Here is a 20283-nt window from a genome sequence, read left to right on the forward strand (position 1 = left end):
CAGAAGTGTATATTAGCTGTTACACGCATGTCGTGCTTGAGAAGAGTACATTAGTAAACTTTAAAATAACGCGACCCCCATTTCTTTGCAATACGTGGTCTATATGCTGACAGCTGTCCGCAAGCGAGAAAGCGTTGCTTTTTTTTTTTTTAAATAACAATGTTGTCATTGCGACAATGGTGAAACAAATGTCACGGTACGTTACAGGCAATGCAAGTAAGTGGCTTTTCTCACTGATTTTTGTGTTTCGCGGCTTTATTGAAACATTTGTGAGTGAATAAGCTCATCAAATGCATTGCAGCTACTTCGATGTTGTTATCAGCAAACTGACAGTTGTTGGGTGTAGTTTAGCTTTCTGTGCATTCACGCCCTCCTTCGTTGTCACTTCACTGAGGTCTTGATGACAGTTCCATTCATTCTCCTGCAAATCTCAATTGCATTCTTTCTGCAGCTTTTAATTCAAGATGAACGTGCTGCTTCTGAAGGAGCCAAGAGATGGAGAGCAAGGGCCCGATCCTTATATCCAGGTAGAAGCACGAAACAATAAAAGCCATATCATTTGGTCATATTTGAATGCTTGCTTGTCCATTTTTTGGAATGCTGCAGGAGCTGACGTCACGTGGCCTGCAAGCAACTCTTCTGCCTGTGCTCGCGTTTAAGTTTGTTTCACTAAATACCCTATCAGATAAGGTAGCTAGACATTTTTTGCTCTCCTTAGGTTTCTTTGCTAAGAATTCAAGACAATTGATATTTTCCCCAAAGCTTTTCCAACCAGAAAAACATGGCGGCCTCATATTTACAAGCCCGAGAGCAGTGGAAGCAGTGAAGATGTGCTTGGAAGACAGAAGAGAAGGTGAGACAAGATGGAGAACTCAGCCCTGCTTCAAAATGTGAAAAACACCTCTGAGAAATGTGTAAAGCAAGATGTAACAACCGTCACACGAGGGTTTCTTTTTTCCCCCCCCCACAGAATGGGAGCGCACGGCCAAAGACAAGTGGAACGCAAAGTCCGTTTATGTGGTGGGCAAAGCGACGGGCGCCTTAGGTAAAGTCACCTGCCACCGACACGAACACGCGAGGTGCCGTTAGCACAAGTGACGACTCGTTGCGACGCTTTGGTTATTGTTCCTGAGCAGGTGGGACACCTTCCTGAAGTGTGTCCTACCACCTTTTGTTCTTTTACGGCCTACAGAGCTTTTCATAACGTTTGGAAACGAGGCGGTAGGAAGTAATTGACTGCAGCTGACTAGCTGAAAATGTTGGCATTTATGTTTTTGTTCTTCGTCCCTGCAGTACGCCAACTTGGCTTGAACCCCCTCGGTGAGGATACAGGGACGGCGGAGGTCCTGTCGCGCGTCATCATTGAACGTACGGTGGCATTTGACATTAGAAGAAGGGTTGGGATATTAATGGATTCATTCGCGTTCATTTATGCGAATAAGACACGAAGCCAAATTTGTGATTCATCTTGTTGCCTTATTTAGAAATACTCTATAGTAATGCAAATGAGCACGTTTGCCTCGCTATTTAGGAGAGGACACCAGTATCCCTCCACTTTTCTTCCCCTGCGGCTCCATCAAAAGAGAAGTTCTGCCTTCAGCTTTGAGAGAGAATGGTAACATGTCCTTTTAGATCCCCCCCCCCCCCCCTCCCCTATTGGAGCTAATCCTGTGATGATTGTATCCTAGGAGTTCCCCTCGAGACGTTGACAATCTATCAAACGTCCGAGCATCCTGACGTGGTGAAGAATCTTAGCGACTATTTTGCAGCGCAGGTCAGACCCGACTCTGGCTATGTATCTGGAGACACACTGCTTGGGAATATAATGTATAATACCTCCATTTTTGACGACGTCACCCTTAGGGCCCCCCGGCGAGCGTGGCCTTCTTCAGCCCGTCGGGCGTCAGCTTCTGCTTGCCGGCCTTGCGCGGGCTGGCCGGTGAGCGGCTCGCGCAGATCAAGGTAAACCTGCACGGATGACAAAGACGCACAATTGAATTGATCAGTCACCGAGCCTGTCGTGTGCAGTTTGGCGCCATCGGGCCCACCACGCGGGACGCCGTGCAGGCGGCGGGTCTGAGCGTCAGCTGCACCGCCGAGAAGCCCACGGCTCAGCACCTGGCGGAGGCCATTTGCAAAGCGCTCAAATGACCACCTGAGCTTTTGCACTCTAGCCTAAAAATCTACACAAGTGTGTATTATTTTGTTTTTGAACTGTATTGTATTGTTGGTTGTGTGTTTTTCTTAATTAAAGAGTTTACTTGACTGTTCAAAGTGGGTGTTCTTCAAAGTTCTTTCAAAACCAGCAGAGCATTATACAGCACTCTTTGCAGCGAACATCAAGTTTGCTTTTCACACCACACTGTGGGACGGGACGCCCTCCCCATCCGGGTGACCACACCTGTGCCGGTTGGTCCTATAAAGCCACACGGCCCAAACTTTCAAATGCTAAATGCCACCACGATGCTGACTTCCATCCAGCTGATCACTTCTTTGCTTCTTTGCACGAGCAACGGCGAGAAACTTTTCCACCATCGCGATCACTCGGATTTGCAGATGTTCAACGGCCAGCATGCCCAGAGCATAACGGACAAGTACACAGCAGAGGTAAGTTGATATGAAGTCAGGAAAAAATACAGTGCAAAACAGGAGAAGAATTTCCGTGACATTGACATATCCCTGTCTCCTTCAGCTGTTCCTCTCCCGATATGGCTTCATGAAGCCGGTGAGGTGGGAGGAGACCCGGGACAGCTACGAGGATCTGGACTACAGTGAGGGTTTCCTGGACGAGCTCCAAGTGAGCATCCAGGAGGGGACCTCGGTCCCTGGTTCCAGGGATCGGCCTTCGCAAGATGAAAAAAACCAAGAGTTCAGTGCAGCTCTTGAAAACTTCCAGAGGTTGTTCGGCCTGCCGGTGACGGGTGCGCTCGACGACGCCACCAGGGAGGCCATGAACAAGCCGAGGTGCGGCGTCCCCGACAAGGAGGAACCAGAGGACCCCGTTGGAGTGTTCGGCACCGAACCTGAACCCGACCAGAGTCTGGCCTTGGATGTTGAAAACAGGAACAGTGTGGACACGTTTAACAAGACTGGGAGCAACTACACAACAAGTGACACATTGCTGAGTGTCGCTAATGACTCTGAAACATACCTGGCGAATGTTAACGGCTCAGTAAGTGGCCTCTTTGACACCAACACCACCGGTTTGGGCTCAGATTTGACACCAACAAACATCTCCGTGGACAAGCGCTGGGCAAAAACACGGCCGAGTCCGGCGGTAGCACGCAGGAAGCGCCACTTGGCCACCCTGGTGCACAAGAGCAGGCGACACAAGCGGGACCTGGGTGAGGCGGGACACGTGGCCTTCAGCAAGAACGTCCTGAAGTGGCGGCTGATAGGCGAAGGCTACAGCAATCAGCTGTCCATCGAGGAGCAGCGCTACATCTTCAGGCTGGCCTTCAGGATGTGGAGCGAGGTGTCGCCGCTCCAGTTCATGGAGGACAACCGCTCCCCGCTGGAGGACATTGACATCAGGCTGGGCTTTGGGACAGGTATGGAAAAATGATCCTTGATTTTTTGTTTTTTTACACCTTGTTTTGTCTAGGAAGACATCTTGGCTGCAATCAGAGGTTCGATGGCAGCGGTCAAGAGTTCGCTCACGCCTGGTTCCTGGGCGACATCCACTTTGACGACGATGAACATTTTACGGCGCCCAATAGCGGCAGTGGAATCAGCCTCCTTAAGGTGAGCGTCAAAGGATGCCTGGATCTCGCGGCTGCGTCAATCATCCTGAGTGGACGTCTTCTTTTAGGTGGCAGTTCACGAGATCGGACACGTTTTAGGGCTTCCCCACATCTACAGACCTGGATCCATCATGCAGCCCAGCTACCTGCCCCAGGAGGCTGGCTTTGAAATGGGCTGGATGGACAGGAAAGCCATACAGAACCTCTACGGTGAGCAGCCTCCGGGTTCTGGACGGGCACGGCGAGTTCTCCATTCAAAGCCTGTTTGCGTTTTGCTCGCAGGGGCCTGCAGGGGTCGCTTCAGCACCGTGTTCGACTGGATCCGACGAGAGAGGACCCCCTACGGCCAGACGGTGGTCCGCTTCAACACCTACTTCATGAGGGAGGGCTGGTACTGGCTGTACGAGAACCGCAATAACCGGACACGCTTCGGCGACCCGGTGCCGCTGCAGATGGGCTGGCGGGGGCTCCCTGAGGACGGCGTGGACGCCTACGTGCACGTTTGGTCCCAGAAACGAGATGTCGTTTACTTCTTCAAAGGTAGACTTGATCACCCAGTGATTAGAGACATGTTCCAAAGTTCAGATCTCTTTTGTTATAACAGGCACCCAGTTCTGGAAGTACGACAGCGACAACGACAAGGTCGTCACGCAGGACCCTGAGGGCCACCGCTATCCCAGGAAGATCTCAGAGGGTTTCCCGGGAATCTCCGGTCCCATCGACACGGCCGTTTATGACCGAAGAGACTCGCGTGTTTACTTCTTCAAAAACACTCTCGTAAGGATGTCAGCCGACGGCAGAGTCGAAACGTATAGTAATTGCAGGTTACGTTTTCTGACAGGTGTACGCCTTTAGCGTGGAGTCCAACGGCGTGGCGCCGGGTTTTCCCAAAGCCATCCGCGAGGTGTTCCCGCCGGTGTCCAACGGCGACCACCCAGGCGGCAACATCGACGCGGCTTATTTCTCATACGCGCACAACGCCCTCTTCCTCTTCAAGGACCAGCACTTCTGGCAGGTGGCGAACGGCCGCGACCGCCGCCGCCGCCCCTTCCTGCCGCGTAACGGCCTGCTGGCGCACAAGCAAGTGGAGCAGCGGTGGTTCGACATCTGCAACGTCCACCCCACCGCACTCACGCTGACCCGATGAAGACGATTCGACGGTCTCGTCGCAGCGCTTTGCACGTTGGGCGACAAAATGCAATCGTATTTTCCTCCCTTTTCCACACGGCAGCGGCAAATAACGAAATGAAAAGAGCGTGGGTAACAAAAACAATCACTTTGTTGGCTACAGTAGAATTGAGACTTTGAAGCACGGGAAGGAAACGTCATTACCCATTTGCAGCTTTAACGGCCATCGATCACAGCAGTGTCTTGTGATTTAAACGAAAAGTGATTGAAAAAGGAGCAGCTGCTTTTCTTTGTGCCGTTTCCATTTCAAACTCATCACGCCGGCGTGGCACAACACAAACAAGATATCGATTGGCTAATCAATACGTACCTGGAACACTTATTAATTCAGATGGGTTCGGAGGGATGGGGGGTTCGAGACCACCGGGCGGATCACTAGCCTGACGCTGCAGTTGAGCTGAGGCATCCGCCAATAACTGCAAATCAATTAGAAGAAAATGAGGGAAATGTCAGAGTGAGATTATACACCATGCGTGTGATCTCTGTTACAGCCCAAGGTCCAAACGTCATCGTGTCTTATAATCAACATGGTGCCATTCATTTGCGCCACTGGAGTGCAATGAGACGTTCTCTTTCAGAAAAGGATATCAATGTTACGATCCTTCTGCAAAATAAAACATTCCAGCAGAGGGCGACCTCGACGTATAGACGAGTCATTACCAGAATGACTGTTATTCCCATTTCTCTCCTCTTTAAGTTAACAGTGATTAGAAGCCATTTGAATCTTCTTCCCTGGAAGCGCAAGAGCGAGTGAAGCCTCACAATCCTCCCTTTTCTCTTTCAAATCAATTGTTTAAAAGCATTTCATCATCAAATAGTTGTGAGCATCTTAAATGTTTGTCATTGACGTTAGAGGCCACAAGATGGCAGAAAATACTTTATTTTCTATCAGAAAGCGAAATGAAGCTCCTCAACTCACCATACATTGCAATAGTTTAAGGTTGGGGCCAAAGTATGGGTTAAAGTTCAAATTAAATATCGATTAACAAATGTTTTCAATTGAGCTATTATGTAAACGGGCAAAATGCAACACTTTATTTTTATTTTTATCAGCTAACCTAAAACTCAGCAGAAAATCGACTAGTGTCGTAAGAACTGTGTGCAGCTCCTGTGTGAATACAATTGTCAGTCAGAGCGTACATATTGTCGCGGTCATCGCGCTCTCAGGCAGCAGGCATCATTAACGACTCGACTGGCGCACTCATGAACTTCATTATCGTGCGACGGGTTCAACAAAGACTAATTGGTCTCGGGTTTGTTTATTTGCGCGAGCAGAGTGTGGCGTGGCCGCCGAGGGATGGATGCTCAAGTAGAGCAGACTCATGGACAAATAACAGAGGCTGTTTTACTTTTGGCCATTGCCACCTGGAGGTATGCGTGACTTCTTTCCACGGATGGACGGATTGACCAATGACAACCAAGAACAGCATCGAGTCCAATCCAAGGGAATTCATGCAAGTAGTGTGCACTGCCCCCGAGATTTTTCCTTATTCAAGGCCTCACTTCATCTGCCAGCCAAGCGTTGAATAATTAAAGGAATTATCAGGCCAGGAGATCCAAAAGCCCCTCAGAAATGTGTCATGCCCCTGAGCAAAGCCTTGTTGGGGCAGGTGGGGCGGGGGGGGGAAGAAAACCTGCCTTGTAGGACGAGCCACGTCCCGCCCACGAGGAGCTTTAATGACGCCACCGACGGCAAGCGAGCGTCGACTGGCGGAAAACAGCGGGACGCCACGCACGTCAAATAAATTTAGCATTGCGTCCCCGAATGATGCGCTCCTATATTTTCCCCCCGCAATGTCGCCAGATTCCGGGCGAGCCGTTTTGCACAAAGAATGTGACGACTGACGCAACATTAATCTCCGGCACAAAACACGAGCGCCGCCCGGCGAGGTGGCGACGTCGCTCCCGATTTCTCAGCGCTCCGTCACCCCAAAAATCTTGAGTTCATACAAACAAACAGGAACAATCCAAAAAGCAGGGGGCAGAAAAGGAGGTTAGAACTTTCAAGAGCTTGTCTTTACCAATAAGCCGTGACCTAGATGGGAGGCAGCCAGGGTGCAAATCCCAAGTAAGATTCCTGCCTGCTTTTGTGGAATGCGTTTCACGAAGGGGGAGCACTTTGTCCTTTCGGGCTTGGAGCGGACTGTGCAATGATGATTACAGTTTGAGGTCGATTAACAGCAAAGTTGCAACGGTGCCTTAAGCGTGCGCAAATATTTGACTCTAAATGAGAGCGGCAGCACGGTCACTCGGAAAATAGATGAATAAGCCAACCGTCGACTCGACTATCATCCCTTAGTGACGAGTGCAAATATTCGGAAGTCTTTCCGCCGCTGATGTCCTTCAAGGTGAAAAGCATGCATAATTCAGTGAAGCGTTCTGACACAAGTGAGCAGGGGCTCATATTGGGGCGGAAATCAATCCACGGCTGACAGTGACGCGCCCAATAGTCATCGGCGGACGTTCCTGATTTCGCAAAGACTCGGCGTGGACGCTGGGCCCGCCGCGCGCTAAAACGGCCTCGGCGAATAAAACAAATAAAGTTCCCGTTGCAGCAGCGTTTCATCACGCATCACACCATGCAAATGTGTTACATGACATTTTCCATTTGCGGGGAAGCGAGGGAGGGTGAAAGGAATTTTTTTCACGGAATTTTTGGAGCGCCATATGCCCGTTTGCCAGGGGGAGGGTGGCGGAACACCAAGGGTGGGCTCGGCAAGGCAACAAAGCAATGCGTGATTCCCTTGTACAATTGGGGCGAGCGACCTGCTGTTACGTTACAAATGAAATTAAAGTAGCGCTGTATCACTTGAAAAATGTGACAAGGGTTTGAGATCTCGACAGTCCCTCTCATGCGGGCGACCTTGCGCGTGCCCCCTCACCCCCAGACTCACAGCTGCCACTCAAAATGGCAACCTCAAAGCCCCCCTTGTCTTTGTGTGGGGGTGTTGGGGAGGGATGGAGTCACGTTTATTAGCTGCTTAGCAAGCGGCTAAATGCTACATAATGCATGAGGTAGCTCAATGCTTAATTACATCAGCGTGATTGGGATTCCTCATTGCGGTGTTTGATGGCGGCTCCCCGGGGAAGACGTATAATTGCAGACTTGTTTTCGTTTAGACTGGCCTGCAGTGGAGCGCGGATTAAAAGTCAGCCATCGGCGAAGGTAAGTCCATATATGGTACATAAAATACTAATAGGTAATGTCTTTTGATAGCAAATAAAGTGTTCCCCTAATTATGCATGGAAGAGGCGTGAAGGCTGCGGAGGAAAGGATGGTGGAGGAAACGGGGGGGGGGGGCTGCGATCACTTTGATACCTGCCCGCCGGATTTTTTGATCACGCTCGTCGTCCGATTGTTACAGGAGACCAATTATAATGTACGAGATGACATTGTGGGCTTTGTAAATGCAGGTGGGCTTAAAAGTGGGAGGCTAAATGAGGCTTGTTGGAAGTGGTGAAAGGCGAGAAGTTTTTTTTTTTTTTAAACTATCATATTCATCTTTAATGAGCAGGCAGAGGAAACCTTCTGTTCCCATTCCGCAGCACATGACGGACACGCTAATCGACTTTTTTTATTGCCCAATCTTTAGCGCTGTAATGAAGTTGGGACTGTTATGTTTCTCTCATTACCTTTTCATTAAAGATATGAGCGGGAAATGGGTGTTGCCATAGCGATGCTCCACCACCAGCAGCGGGTAAAAGCGCTTGCATTGTTTACTCTTCTGGCAAAATGGCCACAGGGTCCTTATTTAGACCACATTGCCTTTCTTTGTCCCTAAGAGCCAAGGAGTCCATTTCATTCGAGATGGAAAATAATTTCTTTGGCCTTGGGGGAGGCCTGCACTCGACATCATTTTAGGTATCGCGAGATCACAACGATCATATATTTTTAGTGTCGGATAGCGAGGCAGCCATTTTGGGCCCTAAAGTAACCAAATATGGTTCCCAGCTTGCAAAGAGCTACTTGAGTCTCTGATGTGATGCCCTTTTTATTTATTACCCTTCAAATGAGACAATCTCGTCTTCTAATGAGCTCTCATTTATTTTTTTGCTTAATCGCCTCCGAGGCCATAAAAGCGACGCGTCTCGTTCACAGTTTGATGCCAACGTCCATCTGCGCGCGCCAGAAACACTCTGTTAACGCTAGGGAGGGAAATTAAACGGAGAAGTTAGCAGATGCCGTCGTTTGGAGAAACGTCTCCAGCATGGCGAGAGAGGGAGAGCGAGAGACGTTTGCGCATTTCCTTGTGAAACAAAAAAGAAAACAATTACTCCAAAATGAGTCAATATTTGCTCAGCGGAGAACACGTGTAAATGAGCCTAATGCTTTTTTATCAACGTGCCGACGCAACTGGAGTACAGCACCCCCTCTCCTCCCGCAAAAAAAGAAAATACCGACGAGAGGCTCGTAAAAGGCGGTCGAGCAAAACTTACCCGCCATTTTGGCTCCAAATGTGAACGCCGTTTGAAGGTCTTTTCATTTGCATCCTAATGCCGCGCCCTTGTTGCCATTAATTTACAGCGCCGGGGCGCAGAGGGGGAATGGTTCATCCTTAAGACTGCCGAGGGAGCAAAAACATAATAACATTAGTACTTTGCCTCACATGAATAACGCCGATAAAACATGCACGTCAAAGTGAAGGCCAAATCAGGTTCAGGCAGAGTATGGGTAAACAATATACAAGGCTTTTTCAAAGGCAAAACAAAAATGGATTCTAATGGAGAACTGCATGCCCTCACCTGTCACAGGTTGAAACAATTTGAATGAATTATGCAAATAATGATCATGTTGAAGAGAAGGCCAATTTTTGTTCAGAGTTGACATTGCGTTGAGGAAATGCTAAGATGTCAAGCGTTCAAGTATTTATAATTTGGCTTTTTTCCAAAAATATGGCTCCTTGCAGATACTCAAGTGACAGCCATGAGGGACTGAATGTGATTTCATTATTAGCCCCACTCGGACTTGCTTAGTATGTACCACGAGGACCTTTCACCCTTGGGTGGCAGCGGTTAATTACTTCAGCTCATTACCAGCCGAGCCGTCGCCCCAAAAAAAAAAAAAAAAAGCACGCAGGGTGTCGGTTTTGCTTCTTGTTTACGCTGTGGAATTATTGCAGCGCCTGGAAGTGGAATGATTACACAAAAATGTTATTATCCTCTGGATTGATGAAAGGGACTGTTCATGCAAAAAAAAAATGTATATAATCTCCTAGTAATCCTAACAAGTGGTGTCGCCTTGCAGATATTTGTTACTTCTGCACTAATATGATCAATGCTAATGAGTTGACGGCTTGTTTTGGGGATCGTTTCAAATACGTCCAAGGCGGTGCAATATTTCAAAAGGTCACCTTGTTGACCTGCGAGTTTGCGGCTTACGACATTTTGCCTTTTTATTGCAGCAAAGCAGATTCGGCGGTACCTACGCCGTGGGCGGGATCGAAACGCAAGACAAAGGTCACGCTCCATGTTTACATTGTGTGCATCTGGCGTCCTACGCACCCTCTCTCGCTCTCTCTCGAGCTGACACTTGAACCTCCCCCAAGGTCCCAATGGTTGAAATGTACTGTATATTACAGCGAGGGAGGGGGGGGGGGCTTCTTTTAATAGTGTAACACGCATAGCCGTTCTTTTCAGCCCCTTTTCCAAGTACAGCCAATACATTTTAATCCCATTTGCCAGGCAATTTAAATTCATCCAATTTCACAGATTAACACTTTGTGCCACCTCTCCTGTTTTGACATGAAAGCCGCCCTTTGCGTTCCTTCATACGTCGGCTTACTTCCTTCGCCAGCTCCGTTTCCACAGCGACCGTCCGATGATGCCGGGGGATTCGTCCCTCATTGGCTTGCGCATGGTGGCGTTAGGCAAATGGACACTGCTCACACTCTTTATAAAAAATTTTTTTTTTTCAAAGTTGGTATCTTTTCATGGGAATGCATCAGGAATTTACAAAATAATATTAAACTAAACTATATATTTTTTGTTTTAATTTGACACTTGGTTCTCCAACAATTTGCTGCTTTCGGAGATCTTTTTGCAGAAAGCGTTGAAAAAGTAACACTGATGGTTTTAATTTAACGCCTCCCGCCTCCCTCGAGCGAGCCTGATGATGTCTGCTTGGCAGCGCAAAAAAAGTTATTAATGGCGCAATAAGAAGTCAGCAAGCTCGGGCTTGGCGGATACTCGCACGGCGTAATGATTTTTCCAGAGACAAGCTGAAGGCTGGTGTCCATTTTTCTACCCGTCTTCTATTTAGATTGTTTTTAACGCAGTGATGGAGCAAGTGGCACAAATGTTGCAATATTTCATTACTGTGTTTTTTTTTTACCCTTATTGAAAACTCAAGATGGCAGTCGTTTATTTTGTGCCACAGGCAAGCCTCATTTTTTTTTTTTTTTTTGGGTCCCCTCCTTCTGTCCATTACCTCCACACCAGACTGCGTCTCCCAGCAGGACGCCACTTCCGCTCTTGCCACACTCGCTGGCTCCTGCCCGGCAGCGCTGCTGCTCCAGGAAAACTTCACACAACATGGTGACCCTTCAACTGCCACAGTCTTTTCTGTCAAAAAAAAGCACAAAACTAAATTGAACATGGAGGGGGACTTCTGGAGCTACCAGGAAATTTGAATATGGGCAGGCTAATGTTCAAGACTATCATCAGGACACGATGAAATAGGATCAAATACTGCGAAGTACTACAACTGCTAATTATATTAAAAAGAAAACACCTCAGATGGTGACCTTAATCCTTTACAGCCTGTTTGTCTTTTATATGCAACACCTTTTAATTGACCTGACACTTTTTTTTTACTTGTACTTAGGGAGAGAGAGCCAACCATTTTTGCCAGTTCATACTTGCAATAAAGAGTTTGCAAAGTATTCATCTCGGCATTCTATCATAGAAACCGTCCTGCCTCTGCGAGCGCATGCATCAAAGACACTAATCAATATCAATAGAGTAATAAATGTATCAGCCGGCCGGGCTGAGGATAATGCGGCGCTCTTGCGCTGTTTGCTTTTGGATTGAATGTTGTTTGAAGTCTCATTGATTGTGGGCGGTGGAGGGGTTAACGGCGCACCCGTATCCCGCCATCCATCTCCCGCTCGCATTTCCATGTCAGGGATGATTCATGAAGGGGCCAGAGAGCGTTAACGGCATATTTCTTCCACTCTCCTCGTGAACGACAACGCGTCACAACGTAAAAGATAAGGCTATGAAAATAAACAACGAGAGCTCGCCGGGGGAAACAAATTGGGTGTCGCTGCAATAATAAAGCGCATTTTCCATCAAAGCACTCGAAAGTCATAAACGGGCAAGCGTCTTGGATTTTATGTGCGTTTTGTCGTTTGAAAACGCTGCATTGTAATTGAAAAGGCCCCTCTTTCAATCTGGGATGTTTTAACGATGGAAATCGGCACGATTTTGGGAGGCCATCAACTCAACAGCCCAAATTTGATATTCCGTTATATTGCCATCGTATGCTGTTGCAGACCAACATTAAAACAACAAAACCCCCAAATTATTTTCATGCCTTTGATTTGAAGTAGCAAAGTCCATTAGCACAGCTCGGTGTATCTGCATGTAGATCTTGTTTCATTACAACATCGTTCATTAATCGCTAGCTTTGATAAGATGGCGACGACCCCTTTTGATTAGTTGCATCCGGAACCCTTTTTGATCCCCATTAAAAGGTTGAAATAAGTTTTTCTTTTTTTTGGGGGGGGTCTTTTTGAAGGAACTTGAATTTAAAAACGGTCTACAAAAAAGAAAAGACGTCACAAATCAGCAGGAGAGCAACAATAAAACGAGCATATTAAAAGGCATAGCTGGCCGACGGATGCTAATGAAGCGATGTTTACATGTTTGTTTCTGCGGCTAAACAAAGATAAGACATGTTTACCGGGGGGGGGGGGGGGGGGGGGGAATCTAAACACCAGCAACGACATGACAGCTTTCTTCTCGACACGGAACAATGACACCCTCATTTGCATATTAATGACAGAGTGGAAGTGGACGGAAGGAAGTTGTCGTGGCCTACATACATCAACGCAGTGATATCATAAGTCCGTACAAATGGCGGTTAGACGTTAACATATTGTGCCGAAGCATCAAACTTGTTATGACTCACTATTCGACTTTTAAACACCATGATGGAATAAATGATTGCACTTTTGCCCAACAAATTAGGGATGAAGAAAATGAATGATGTTTGTCTGTGGTCGTATCGCTTCTGCACGATTGACTCTGCAACTATGAGCAGAGAACTATGGGCTACTTTATAGGAGTGTTATCACGTGAAAGAATTGCGTGCACCAGAATTGCAGCCATTGTGCACGTGTTTATTAGATTGGCTTTGAATGTTAACTATGCTGTGGTGACACATTGACACATTTGTTGGAAAAAATCACTTAACTGTTATTGACGCATAAAGTTAGTACCTGTTAGTTATGAGTTTTACCTGGTTCTATACTTTAGTGCGCTGGTTAGTACACACAGTAACATGAAGACGACTTGTTTTACAATCTTTGAAGGAGAGATGGGCCGAAGAAGACGTCAAAATGTGACGGTACCGTGGCATCTTGCACTATACAGTATATTTTGCAGCAAAAAGCAAGCATGTGCATTGCTGACTGTCAGGTAAGGATCGTCAGAGTGCAAATCTGCTTGAGGCTGAGAGATGCTTTGGCCATATGAGTAAAAAGAGGAGGAGAGAGGGGGGCTTCTTGGTTTATGTCATTGGCTTGAACGAGCCAAGACCCCGCCTTGATAAAAAAGAGAGAGAGAGAGAGAGAGAGAGAGAGAGAGAGAGAGGGAAGAAAACACACACACAAGAGTTGCACATAGTGAGCAAAAAAAGAGGCGGAGGGGAGAAAATAAAGCGGCGCGGAACACTTGGACTCGGGTTTTGATCAACCAGGAGGGAAACGTGTATCAGAAGAAGAGGAGGAGGAGGAAGACGATTCCATCTTTCCCTGGAGGATTAATAAAGTGGAATCCTGAATTACGGATGATGCTGCCCCCGCTGTTGACCACCACGAAGACGACAAGGACGAAGACGTGCGCCTAGGAAAAGTCAACTTACCCCCCTTTTCACAGTTCGAGAAGGTAACTGGAGCGAAGACGGTGTTTCAATTCAGTTCGCGGCGATGTTTGGAAGCAGCCTCCCGTCGGTTGAGCGGCCATGTGTGGCCAGCTTGCCGTGGAGGGAAGCGTCGGGTCGGTCGAACTGACAGGGCGCCTCCCCCCGCGTTAATGTCCGCCACCTTGGTTCATTAGCTCCGTTGCGAGGGCTAGCTTGACCCCCCCGTTTCTCCATCTAAGAAAAAATAGCAAACATGTTAGCATGGCGAAGTTAGAAATGTAGTCCGACGAATGGCCCCTTAAAGCCGCTAAAATAGTTGTGGTGGTCCTCAAATTGTGCCGCGGTGGACGCCATCCGGCACGACCACAACTCCCGCTGGTCATCTCAATCAGGTTCCTCGGTAGAGCTCAACCATATGCCGGCCATTCTTCGGACCTCATGTCGCCGCAAAACAAGCGCGGTAAGTAGTAAAGAAAAACGTCGCCCTTTTCCCGCCAGTACTCATATTTCCTATTTTCGGCCAGATACGTGAAGTGCTCTATAGTTCAAAAGGTCATCTGACCCGGCGATTTAAAGTCACACAAAGATGCAACAGCAGGTATAAAGGCGTCATACTGTGATTAGACTTTTATAACCACATAATAACAATAGTGGACTTGTTAATTACTATGTAATACAGGATTTAAGGGTAGAATGTGAGTATGGGATGTTCAAATCGGTGTAAAAGATTCACGACAAAGAAAATGGCTCCCAATTACTTCAACACACTACAGTTAGCCGCTAAATTGTCGCATCTGTTGTGTGGAAATGACCCTGACCTTGTGTTTTGTCAGATGCCCTCGCCATGAACCCTCCCCTGGTGAGTGAGGCCCTCCAGGTCTTTGACACTTTCTTTGTTATAGATTGTTGATGCTGTCTTTATGCAACAAGCTAGTGTCTGCGCTAAGAGTTTGCTGCTGCAGTTTGTTGTGGTTTAGCACAAGCTTCAAAATAGTAAGATTTCCTTCCTGAAATTAGTCATCATTATTTGTTGACCAACCTTCACACTTGCGAGACGAACTATAGAGTAAATCCCCAGTAACTCACACCCCCCTTCCCCCCAGTAGACCATAACTAAAGCTGTTAGCTGAAAAAAGTACGCACCCAGAGATTCCGCCCAAACACCCTCCTCATTTTCAGGAGACATGTTAGCAGAGGAGTACCTCGCATTGGCCTACTGGCTGATAGCAGGCCGGCTTGACAGTGATCTTCTGCATGATGGAAGATTCCTGTAGAAGTTCCACGGGCAGGTAAGGTTCCTTGGGGTGCTGTCAATGAAGAAAGCATCATGGTAAACCTGTTAAGATGATCCAGAGAATGGTCTTACCAATGGTAGGAAGTTAACAGCTGAAGCTCACTGTTTAAGGTAAGCCCTTTGGGGGGGGGGGGGGGGGTAGTCTGCACTAAATATGGGCTCAGTTGAGTTCCCCACTGTCCAGATACACAGGGGTCCTCCATCAGCTCTGTTGTTGCCAAGAAAGTAGCTAAAATGGTGGACAGTTCCATGAACTCCATCAAAGCGGGCTGTTAATCCTACAAAGTTATTCGACAGAAGTTAAACGAGCGCCCGCTTCCTGTTTTTTTCCCTCTTCTCCCTTAGCGGTAAAAAATGTCTGCTGTCGAGCTTCTAGAACAGACTCCCCCTGGAGAGGAATGCGCCCTCCGCCATCCTCCACCGTGTGTTGCCCAGCAGCGACCTATCACTCATGGCAATTGAACGGCTCTCTAAGAGGGACCCCTGTTGGCGCCGTGCAATATTTATTACCATCCGTCAAACCCTTGGCTGAAACCCCCCCACCCCCTCTCGCCACCCTCCTTGTGCTCTCTCCTTCCATGGGTGAATAACGGCGGCTTCTCTGAGTTCCGCGTTAAAAAGTTCCCTCGCTGGCAGCGGCTCTCCCTTAGAAGTGCCTGCAAGCGAGCCAACGTGTGTCAGCGCCGTCGCGTACATTCCGGGCTGAGGCGTCAAATATATTACAAATGACATGTTTAGCTCGTGCTTTTTTTGACAGCTTTGCAAGAGCACAATTTAATCAGACGGTACGATATTTATTACCTGGTGCCGTCTGCAGCTGGCAACTGTTCAATGCGGATGTCAAATAAGGCTGATTAAAAGTCGTTAGAATGGTTGGGCGATGATAAAGCGTTCGTTTTTATTTTGGACACCGCGGGGAATAACTTGGTGGGACGGAGGCATCGAACTTTCATCGTGTCATCTGCACGACCCACTTTCCTGACAGTTGATACGATTGTGTTTTGTGTAGGTGAGAGGATAATTGGAGCTATGGATGTCCTTATCGCAGTGACAGTAAGAGCTGAGCTCCTCAAAGGGAGAAGATCCAGCGATAAGTCTTACACCAGCCTATCGATGCTGTCTGTTTATTTTTTTTCGCCGCAAGTCATTGCCGTAGCACCTCATGTGGTCGGCGAGCGAGCACGGGCTACCTCTATCTTTACTAGGTCACGTCCTAGCCCCCCCTCCACCCCTCGTGGACGGCGTCGCGTCGTCAGGCGGACTAAATTCAAAGCAATTCTATTCTTACAACTTCATACTCTTTTCATTTAATGCGTATTAATTGATGTGCTCTGGCGTAATCCACCAAGGATTTCTCAAAGGCGAGCACAAAAGGCCTTTATTATCTTACAGAGGAAGTGGCCTTTTGGGACGCCTCATTGTGCGTTGCGCCGCAAAACAGACCTAAGTGAAATGAAATTACAAGGTATCACGAGCGCAGCCAAGGATCATATTGAATAATTACCTCGCCGGAGCCATTGTAGTCACGCGAAGGCGCTCTTTTTTTTTCGAGGAGCTTGGGGGAGGTTATGGCTTCCCCTGACAAAGAAGATAAATGCGGTTTCAAGGTTAGACTGTGCAATGGGCAAATGTTTTGAGAGGACGGCTTAATTTCATGTCCTCGGAATGTGATTTGCGATATCCACCCCTGTGTTGCCCTTGGTTTTTATTCCGGAGATAAGAACGCAACAGGCTTCTTCTTCAAGTGTTTACAGAACCGCTAAGTGGATTTATTGGATGCCGGGGCATGCTTATTATTGGGCCATCATTCGCTTGGCCTTGTGTTTTTCTTTGAATAGCAATTCAGTAGTGATTCTCATTTGAGAGAATTAGCCTGTTTCTTATGCACATAAGCAAAACATGAGCCCAATACAGAGGAGGAAAATTGCTGAGCACGGTTAATTACAGCGCAGGCAGCAAAGTGGGGGTGAAGGGCCGCCATGGTAACGGCGGCGTGGCTGCGCTATTTTATCTCCTGCTATGTGCCGCTCAGCACTTTGTATATGCAGATCAGTCCTGTTAATGATCATGTCTGAAAGCCAAGACCAGAGGAAGCAATGGGGTTGCAAGCCTCGTTTCCAACAAGTCATATATGTCTCGCTATGCATTTCATTTTGTCAGAAAATATTTGACTCCTTCTAGGGGTGCACCGGGCTAAATCGTCCATTCCCTGAAGAATATCAACATGGGATAGTCACGACGAGGCCCAGAAGGTAACCCGGCATCACACCGGGAGTGCCATTGTTTGCTTGAGCGCACCGCTACTCCGGGGTCAAAGAGGAGCTCTTCATTCCCCCCCCCCGTCGAGCCGAGTGAAGGTCTCGCAGCTTATGTAATGTCTCCAAACATTTGCGCTGCAGCACAAAGGGGAAGTCAGGCATGTCAAAGCTGCGCAAAACTCTCATCGAGGTGGGACAGATGGCGAGCCTCATTTGCAGCCTCGTAAACTGCCCGTGACGGCGGAGACAAAGTGGGGCAGCGCTTAACAGAGATTTCACAGACACCGGACTACAGTCGCTCGCGTCGGGCAGGCCGTAAAGCATCGCCCGCCGGCTAAAGTGTTATGACTGCTAATTGCGGCATTTGCTGATTTATGGAAGCGTTGATTCCGATTATAAGAGCCGCAACGCAGCGACGCGCAGGTGGAGCGCCGCCATTATTACCCAAAGCCGTCGGAATCCCCGCGTTTGGAACATCCATCACAAAGTTAAGGAAGGTGACCGCGAGTTGCTTTTGTAATTCGCTCGTTAATCAGCGCTCCGTCGGGCGCGTCGGCTTTGTCCGCCGCTAGCAACTTTTTGGGCAGAGTCCATTAGCGAGTAAACACAGGGCGAAATGAAGATGCCCGGCCCCTGCAATCCCCACGACGGGAGATCAAATGGCAGGCCCGGTGATGATGAGCGATGTTTATGGCCGGCGCTCTATTAAGGCCAAGCTCTTCCCTGCTGGCACGTAATGAACATCCACCTTTGCGAAATGGCCACCGCGACGCCGTTTCGCCGCTCATTTTCATCAAAACGCGGCGTAATTGCCCTCGAATGAGTTTTCGGGATAACTTGGCAAGGTGACTGCCTTATGGCAACATTAAATGTGTTGATTTGAACGGAAGCGCCGCCACCCACCACCACCACCACCATCTCTCTCTTTTTGTATGCTAATGTTACGTCCTTGGGTGGGTGACAATTGCGGCCTGGACTCTTTCTGTTTGTACACGGAAACGCCTCCTCCAGATGTCCGTCCGCTGCGGGAGGCAAAGAATAAATCCCGCCTTTCCTTCTTGCTTGTTGATTCTGTCAGGAAGAGGGTTAAATATCGACGACAAATCTCAGAGAGAGACGGGTAATGTTTTGGGCTAGCGCAGACAATGTACCATCTGCACACAGCGGGGTGTATTGAGCGACACCGGACTACCGCTGTGAGCAACGATTGCATTGTTATTAAATGGCTGTTGCCTCCCTGGCAGCCATATTAAAGCCTCTGATCCTTTGCCCGGTGCAAGAAAAAGAAGAGAGAAAGGAGCCCCCCCTGCTCCGCCGCCATCCCCCCCACCCTTGTCTGGAAAAAAGTCTGGCCTGCTGGACATGGTGACATAATGTGCAGCTGCAACAGCACAGATTAGACGATGGCCGCGCAAACAGCAGGAGCAGGCAGCAAGACAGGAGCTCCCTCCATCTTGAAGGCCGTTTTGGATCCATCGCGTACCTTGGTGATGATGTCATTGGAAAAATGTGTCCTTCCAACAGGGCATCCCATTCCTGTCAAGAGTACAAGGCAGATTTTAGTCGTTGCTTTGTTAAGGGCCAGGTCCGGCCCGCCACATCAACACCGCCCCAAAATCAGGTTCAGTGGCAAATGTAATGTACCGATTCATTATGCTGTCATTGATTAAAAATGCAGACAGCAGCTAACCACATCAAAATGTGCTAACTCAACCAGCCTTTCATACTTGACAAAAGCAAACAACTCGGGTTACATCAATTTCCCCGAGCTCGCATAGTTTCCCGTCAACCGATGGAATATATACATGGCGTAAACTGGAGCTGAGCCATGCTTAGAATATTTGGAGTCAGGCGACTGTCAGATCAGCAGCTCAGTCTGTCGTCTCCGAGAAGTGAATGGCGGACGCTCATAAATATTCACGGGGCGCTCAGACACCCGTGTTTTTTCCACTAAAGTTTCCAAGGTCCCGTTTGTTTTGTTTTTTTCTAAATGCCGAAACCCGTCATCCCAGTTTGATGGGACCTGACATTTGGCAAGGTTCTGTGCAGAGGATTTGTTTGTGACAGCTTCAAATTATGGCGACACACAAGGAGCGGCGAGGAAAGATGAGGTGTGTGTGTGTTGTTGGGAAACGAGAGAAAATAGCTGCCGCTTATTCAAATGTCACTTCAACAAGGTGAACGCATAAGCTCCCCCAAGCATCACATCGGAAATTCCCCACAATGGTTTCTTGCCATTCTCCGTTCCGGGCTTATTGTGTTTGGGTCCCGGCAGCCGCCGTTAAACCTTATGAAGCTCTGCCAGCATCTCAACTGTAGCCAGAAACCATTTTGTTGTTTTGTGTGTAGGTTGCCACTGAGACGCCAAGCACTTAGGTCCCATTTTGGGGTGCGACATATACATTCTCAAGCTCTCCCACTCTTAAGCTACTCAGAAAGACATCGCCTTAAGTGCAATCCGGGGGAGGAAGGCAGCCGAGGAAAATATCCGAGGACGGTTCCCGCCGTTTTGGTTGCCCGCCCGGCAATATTTCTTGACAGCGTTTAAGACACTAAATTATTTTCTGAATCCCTTCACATCAAAATCATTCCCATCTACAGATCCGATATTTGCCAATATAGATGGTCGGATCGTTTCTATTCAGTTACAGCAAGTCCTAACCAATTTGCTCAAAATCTCCGCAATCACGTCCCTCGATCCGCGGCGTGTAAATC

General features: G+C 48.1%; 3 protein-coding genes and 1 long non-coding RNA gene across 11 annotated transcripts in view; 3 read left to right on the plus strand and 1 right to left on the minus strand.

Annotated features, from left to right (window-relative positions):
• On the plus strand, positions 1-2274 carry uros (uroporphyrinogen III synthase). The gene is made up of 10 exons (XM_061264492.1): positions 1-216; positions 452-527; positions 607-690; positions 763-853; positions 971-1045; positions 1294-1368; positions 1532-1615; positions 1689-1774; positions 1864-1962; positions 2029-2274. The coding sequence occupies exons 2-10, from the start codon at positions 465-467 to the stop codon at positions 2149-2151; spliced, it is 780 nt and encodes a 259-aa protein (XP_061120476.1). The 5' UTR covers positions 1-216; positions 452-464; the 3' UTR covers positions 2152-2274.
• The window catches only part of LOC133142876 (uncharacterized), a 22079-nt gene continuing 3462 nt past the window's right edge, over positions 1667-20283 (minus strand). The window contains exons 2-8 of the long non-coding RNA XR_009710291.1: positions 19052-19104; positions 16815-16888; positions 14017-15323; positions 11359-11492; positions 9369-9493; positions 5242-5347; positions 1667-1968 (exon numbers count right to left, since the gene is read on the minus strand). This is a non-coding gene — a long non-coding RNA (uncharacterized LOC133142876). The remainder of the gene's footprint in view (positions 1969-5241; positions 5348-9368; positions 9494-11358; positions 11493-14016; positions 15324-16814; positions 16889-19051; positions 19105-20283) is intronic.
• Positions 2332-5249, plus strand: mmp21 (matrix metallopeptidase 21). The gene is made up of 7 exons (XM_061264469.1): positions 2332-2607; positions 2693-3551; positions 3605-3744; positions 3812-3953; positions 4026-4283; positions 4348-4520; positions 4585-5249. Exons 1-7 carry the CDS (start codon positions 2446-2448, stop codon positions 4888-4890), a joined length of 2040 nt encoding a protein of 679 aa, XP_061120453.1. The 5' UTR covers positions 2332-2445; the 3' UTR covers positions 4891-5249.
• LOC133142869 (C-terminal-binding protein 2) overlaps positions 13728-20283 on the plus strand; it is a 27774-nt gene continuing 21218 nt past the window's right edge. For 4 of the 8 annotated variants that reach the window (XM_061264471.1, XM_061264480.1, XM_061264481.1 and 1 more), the window contains exon 1: positions 13728-14039. The gene's annotated coding sequence lies outside the window, so the exon portion shown is untranslated. Of the gene's footprint in view, positions 14040-14351; positions 14477-14849; positions 14876-15195; positions 15306-20283 lie in introns of those variants that run through there. The other 4 variants (XM_061264473.1, XM_061264479.1, XM_061264475.1 and 1 more) reach the window with 3 other exon arrangements.

Source organism: Syngnathus typhle, linkage group LG18 (genome assembly GCF_033458585.1).
Source record: "Syngnathus typhle isolate RoL2023-S1 ecotype Sweden linkage group LG18, RoL_Styp_1.0, whole genome shotgun sequence".
NCBI classification, from domain to species: Eukaryota; Metazoa; Chordata; class Actinopteri; order Syngnathiformes; family Syngnathidae; genus Syngnathus; species Syngnathus typhle.

Bases quoted from the DNA above. Each gene is read 5' to 3' on its own strand.
- uros (XM_061264492.1), top strand. From the start codon at position 465: ATGAACGTGCTGCTTCTGAAGGAGCCAAGAGATGGAGAGCAAGGGCCC. The intron at 528-606 runs GTAGAAGCACGA...GGAATGCTGCAG, and splicing joins GGCCCGATCCTTATATCCAG to GAGCTGACGTCACGTGGCCT. The intron at 1,046-1,293 runs GTAAAGTCACCT...TCGTCCCTGCAG, and splicing joins CAAAGCGACGGGCGCCTTAG to TACGCCAACTTGGCTTGAAC.
- mmp21 (XM_061264469.1), top strand. From the start codon at position 2,446: ATGCTAAATGCCACCACGATGCTGACTTCCATCCAGCTGATCACTTCT. The intron at 3,552-3,604 runs GTATGGAAAAAT...TGTTTTGTCTAG, and splicing joins CAGGCTGGGCTTTGGGACAG to GAAGACATCTTGGCTGCAAT. The intron at 3,954-4,025 runs GTGAGCAGCCTC...TTTTGCTCGCAG, and splicing joins AGCCATACAGAACCTCTACG to GGGCCTGCAGGGGTCGCTTC.